The sequence below is a fragment of the Myxine glutinosa genome, chromosome 4 (genome assembly GCF_964187855.1).
Source record: "Myxine glutinosa chromosome 4, kmMyxGlut1.1, whole genome shotgun sequence".
Taxonomy (NCBI): domain Eukaryota; kingdom Metazoa; phylum Chordata; class Myxini; order Myxiniformes; family Myxinidae; genus Myxine; species Myxine glutinosa.
In genome coordinates this window covers 132,739,153-132,745,152 of record NC_136264.1, presented here as the reverse complement: position 1 = coordinate 132,745,152, position 6,000 = coordinate 132,739,153, and the positions used below count along the sequence as shown (strand labels likewise).

The 6,000-nt window shown below is 44.9% G+C and overlaps 1 protein-coding gene across 1 annotated transcript in view; it reads right to left on the bottom strand.

Moving 5' to 3' along the window:
- Positions 1-4,335: 4,335 nt before the first annotated feature.
- TXNRD2 (thioredoxin reductase 2) overlaps positions 4,336-6,000 on the bottom strand; it is a 45,918-nt gene continuing 44,253 nt past the window's right edge. Inside the window, exons 16-17 of the mRNA XM_068113457.2 lie at positions 5,183-5,280; positions 4,336-4,970 (exon numbers count right to left, since the gene is read on the bottom strand). Coding sequence (XP_067969558.2) covers positions 4,847-4,970; positions 5,183-5,280 — 222 coding nt within the window. The 3' untranslated portion in view covers positions 4,336-4,846. The remainder of the gene's footprint in view (positions 4,971-5,182; positions 5,281-6,000) is intronic.

Here is a 6,000-nt window from a genome sequence, read left to right as displayed (position 1 = left end):
CAGAGAGTGAAGAGGCTGCTGCCTGCCGATCTGAGGGTTGAGGTATGGAGCGGCAGAGAGTGTAGTCATCAGCAAAGAGATAGAGAGGATTTTCCAGAGAGTCGGAGAGACCATTGATGAAGACCAGAAAAGCACAGGGCCCAGAATACTGCCTTGAGGAACTCCAGCCTGAACAGGAAGGGGAGATGAGAGAATTCTATTCAGTGCTACACGTTGACTGCGACCGGTGAGGAAGTCCGCAAGCCATGCGTGGAGGTTTCAATGGATACCATAAGAGGAGAGTTTTGTGAGCAGGGTGGGGTGCCAGATCGTATCGAAGGCACGTGATATGTCAAGGGAGATAGCTCTGATTTCCTGTTTGGCATAGAGGACCTCCATCCATTGTTGAGACAGCAGAAGAAGCATGTCCAGAGTAGAATGACCTGGTCTGAATCCAAATTGATGATCAGAGATCAAGCCATTGGTGAAGAGGAAGGATTTCATGTCAGAAGCGATGACGGATTCCATGACCTTGCTGATTATTGCGAGCAGGCTGATTGGTCTGTAGTTGCAAGGATCTGTTGTTGCACCTTTTTTGTGTAAAGCGGTAATGTTGGCTGGTTTCCAAGCAGATGGCATATGACCTTGAGCTAAAGAGAGGGTGAAGAGAACAGACAGAGGGTGAGACAGAGTGGCAGAGCAGGATTTTAGGACCCGTGGGCTGATTGCGTCTGGTCCAGTTGCAGAATCAGAGTCGAGGTTTGACAGAAACTGATCCACCTTGTCAGGAGAGGAGGACACAGAGTCCAGGAGCAGCTGGGTATGACTGGGTAAGGTGGGAACAGAGAGAGATGGGTTTGGGACACAATATTTTGAGGAAAACACAGAGTTGAGGCATTCGGCTTTTTCACGTGCTGTGTCAGCTGTGTAGCCATTTGAGGTAAGGGAGGGGATGGAAGGGAAACAAACACCAGAAACAGATTTGACCAGACACCACCAGCATTTCAAGGAGGGAGACAGGTTTGAGAGTTCAGTCTTGAGAGTAGAGAGATATTGTTTCCTGGCTCTCCTGAGCGTAGACACACACGTGTTCCGAACTTTGTGAAAGGAACTGAGATTGCCTTCAGTTGGATTAGCCTTCCATGAGGTGAAGGCAAGTTGTTTCATGGCAACTACCTCACCACAAGCTTCAGTGTACCATGGAGGAAGGGTATGACAACTGAAGACGAGATGGGATAAATCTGTGCATGAGAGAGAGAGCAGTTTACTTTGGAAGAATTCCCAGGAAGAGTTGATGTCAAAGGCAGTAGAGATGGGAGACCAGTCCAGATGATTGATGGCTGCTTGTAGACCGTGCCAGTCGGCCTGAGTGAAATGCCAGACTCGTCAACGCAGAGGAGGCTCTCTGAGAATGGCCAGAGAGATGTCCACTTTAATTTTGATGATCACCAGACCAGAGATGTCCACAAAACCTTCGTTAGGAATGTGCTCCTACTGCCTCGAACTGTACCATTACGTCAACCCTACACAACTAAACCAACATTGGAAGTTAAGAGTTGCAGCTGCCTCTGTGACTCACTATACCACCAAGTCAATCATGACATGTGATAAAATCTCAACATGCTCAATTACTGTAATTGCTGCTCTGCTTTCAGAATTTGAGTGTGCGATGCATTTTGGTTATTACCGTTTGGAATTGGTGCAGTAGCTGGCTCAATGACTCGGGATGTGGTTAGTCTTTTCTGCGTGGTCATTCGACTACAACCTTAAGGAGGTTGCGACCCGAGTATGCGACAATATAGTCAGGTTCACTATGTTAACAAATATAATTTCGTTCAAAATTTTGGGAGATTAGCAAACCTATACATTTTTGGAATCATCAGAGCATGGAGAATCCGAAAATCAATGTTGGCATTTGCACAGACACCTGCATGGCCGCCATTTTGGATTTTCAAAATGGCCGTCATAAAATACATATTTTGCGGTCTTGGCTTCTAGCCAACCTAAAAACTTAATTAAATATGCTCATCCTATGTTTTCTGGGTCAAGGAATCCAATAAAGGCCTCAAAATAGTGCACAGGATTATAGAAAAGCAACAAACAAAGGTAATTGAAAACCATTGTCTTTATATTTGTGATATAACTGTATTATATAATACATGATATTGCAAGTCCTTTGAAGTTATAGGTATGGGTTTATAAAGCAAGAAAGCAGCCTTGTTAGTATCAGATTGAACTATAAGTCCTATACACAGGACCTACTAGGTCTATACCGTTCAGGAATATGCTTTTACAGATCTTCATCACTGTCCTGAGTGTCATTTTCAGCAAAATTTATTCGCAAATGCCAACATTAATTTTTGGATTCCTCATGCTCTGAATATTCCAAAAATGTAGTTTTCCTAATCTCCAAAAATTTGGAACGAAAAAACATAGTGAACCTGACTATTATACTATGCAATGTATTTGCATGTCAGCTTGAGGCATTCGGATTTTCATTTTGAGGCATTCGGTCGGCCTTTTGAGGCATTCCAATACTATCCAACTCTGTTTGCATCAAAATCTTGTGTCCCGAACCCATTTCTCTCTGTACCCACCTTACTATGTATGTGTTAAAAGTTCAAGAAGGCAGAAATGAACAACAACAACAAACAACAACATGCATTTTAAGGCCATTTTCCCTGCTGGAGCGGGGGTTAGCCTTGCGGTCCCCATGACAATCTTCTCCATCTTGCCCTATTTTCTGCATCTCTCCTTGTTAACCCCCTTGCCCACATTTCTTCTTCCACCATCTTTAGCCAAGTCTTTCTCGGTCTTCCCCGTCCTCTACTTCCTTCTACATTCATTTCCATCACTCTTCTCAACCAGTCACTTTCATCCTTCCTCAACACATGACCAAACCATCTCAACCTGTTCCTCTTCACAACATCAATCACAGGCTCTATTCCCATCATTTTTCGCAATTCATCATTTGTCTTCCTCTCTCTCAATGATACTCCACACATCCATCGAACCATTCGCATTTCCACCCTTTCCAGCCTTCGTTGCTGCTCTACGTTCATTACCCATGTCTCGCTCCCATAAATCATAACACTTCTCACACATGCAGCATACACCTTTCCCTTCAGCTTCAACGACACTCCCCTCCTTATCAGCACGCCACTCAAAGGAATGAACAGAACAGGCAGAAATGAACATATGAGTTTATTCAAACTACACGGTGACGAAACACGCAAGCCTTAGGCTGCAGGCCATCATCGAGCAACTGACTCCGCCTACCTGGAAACGGAAACAGGGTTACCTAATACATCATGCGTAATACCAAAGGGTTTTGCAGTATCTAACACTATGTCTCTCCGAAAAGACCGACTGGACAACCCTCCCATCTACTTTCTCAACAATCCTCTCCAAGAAGTTCTGTCACTCAAGGTTTTGGGTCTCACTATCTGCCATGATCTTTCCTGGGAAAACCACATTTCCAAGCTGGCCTCCAAAGCCAGTCGCCGACTGGGCATCCTCCGTCGTGCGAAGTCCTTCCTTGGCACACCTGAGCTCCTCACCACATACAAGGCTTTCATCCGCAGCACGATGGAATACTGTTCTCCCCTCTGGGCTGGTGCTCCTGCCTCACACCTAGCTCGTCTTCACGCTGTTGAAGCCAAAGCTTTCAGAATCATTGGAATCTCCCGCGATGAAGCTAACTCCGAGGGCCTTTCACTCACTCACCGCAGGCAGGTTGGTGGTCTTTCTGTCTTCTACCGACTCCTCTCTGGCCTTGCTCCCCCAGCTCTGTCTGTGCTCTGTCCCCCAAATATTCCTACAGGTTGCACAAGATCTGCCAGCAACCCTCTTATGGTTAAACTGCCAAAATCAAGACTCTCTATTCACCTTCACTCTTTCATTCCTCTTTTCTCCCACCTCTGGAACAAACCCTCTCACTCTCTTCAACCCCACTCCTCCCTCCAGGTCTTTAAAACAGCTGTTCACCACCATCTCTTTTCTTCCCCCATCCAAAACCTTGATCTTTTCTACCCCCGTTAGTTCACCCCAGATCCACTTTTTTGAAATACCGACTTCTTTCCTGGAAGTCCGAGCAGTGTCCATGTGTTTCTTACCTCTCCCAAACCCCCATCCCCATGCCTCCTCCCCCAAAGCCCTCTCCCTCCCACAGATCTCCCGATGTCCCTGTTCTCTTCTGTTGTACTTGTGTGCTTCCCTCTCTCTCCCCATCTTGTCTCCCGCTCCCTTTAACATTTGTTTTATGTGTCAGTTTGTCTTTTTGTGATCAATGTTAGCTCTTACACGAGCCTCGATCTTGTATACAAAAACAAACAAACAAAAAAGACATTTCAAAAATTCCTGTAACCAAAAATTCTTTAATCCAAATAATTTTTGCAACATTTACACAGAAATAGAAATGCTTTCTCAATAAATAAAACCTCTCTCATTGCTTTACAGATTCATTCAGATGAAGATAAAAATGGGTAATTTGGGTGAAAGATATTCAATTTCTTGTTGCAAGTTCCAAAGTTTGATTGCTGCCATCATTATTGCTCGGCTGACTATGATGGCCAAATTAAGCACCCTGCACCACACTTGCGGTGATGGTGTTTGCAGGCATTAAAGTTCCAGTTCCAATAAACGGCAAAGAAAACGCATCAGATATATCCCTACCTGTGGGTTTTGGGGAAATATCATCATTAAGACTTTGCCAATCACTCATAACGATAGTTTGATCATCCTCCTTGATTCGGCATCTTTTTGTCACATCTCTATTGCCAAATTAGAGTGCAATTCTGACTTGCGGTAGAAAGTGAATTCCACGTGGATGCGACTTGGTGCTCGAGGCAAAGAGTAATGTTTAGCCTCAGCAGCCGGTAACCGTGGGATCTTTTCCAGAACGCTTCGTGATCTGAAGCTTTATCAGCTCCTCTGCACATGTAGGGTGAATCCCACATGTCGACTTGAGGTCAGAGTATGATGCACCACATCTGAAAGCACACAGGCATGCACAAACAATTAGAAAGAACAGCCAAAAAAAACAAACTACAGTCAACGAAACATATACGAACCCTCTAGTTTAAACCCATTAAAAATATCCTGAGTGAATATTATGCGTTGGAGAGAGGAAATGCGAGTGTGGTAACATTGTTTTTATGTAGTGGAAGTGAAGGACAAGTGGAGAGTCGAATGAGGCCATTACCTTAGAGCTAAAGCAAATCCCTGAGTGACCTCTCCAGCATTTGGGCCTAGGAAGTGAATTCCTAGAATCCTTTGTTTTCCCTCTCTCTCACACACGACCTGTTAGCAATAGAGGTAAAAAGATAAAGCGGGTGTGGAAAGGGATGGGGTTAGTTTTTAGTTTTTTCCTTTAATGCAATATGGCTGCCATACCGTGTGGTCTATGACATCATTTTAATCCTGTTGTGTGGAACGCATACATAATCACAAAATTCCTGGTTTATCTTAATTTTGGATGGAAAACTCCCCTCTGGTCCTACTGCTCTCCCCTCTGGGCCGGTGCTCCTGCCTCACACCTAGCTCGTCTTCACGCTGTTGAAACCAAAGCTTTCAGAATCATTGGAATCTCCCGCGATGAAGCTAACTCCGAGGGCCTTTCACTCACTCACCACAGGCAGGTTGGTGGTTTTTCTGTCTTCCACCGACTCCTCTAAGGCCTTGCTCCCCCAGCTCTCTCTGTGCTCTGTCCCCCAAATATTCCTACAGGTCGCACAAGATCTGCCAGCAACCCTCTTACGGTTAAACTGCCAAAATCAAGACTCTCTGCTCACCTTCACTCTTTCATTCGTCTTTTCTCCCGCCTCTGGAACAAACTCCCTCACTCTCTTCAATCCCATTCCTCCCTCCAGGTCTTTAAAACAGCTGTTCACCACCATCTCTTATCTTCCCCCATCCAAAACCTTGATCTTTTCTACCCCCGCTAATTCACCCCAGATCCCCTTTTTTGAAATACCAACTTCTTTCCTGAAAGTCCTTCCAGTGTCCATGTGTTTTATACTT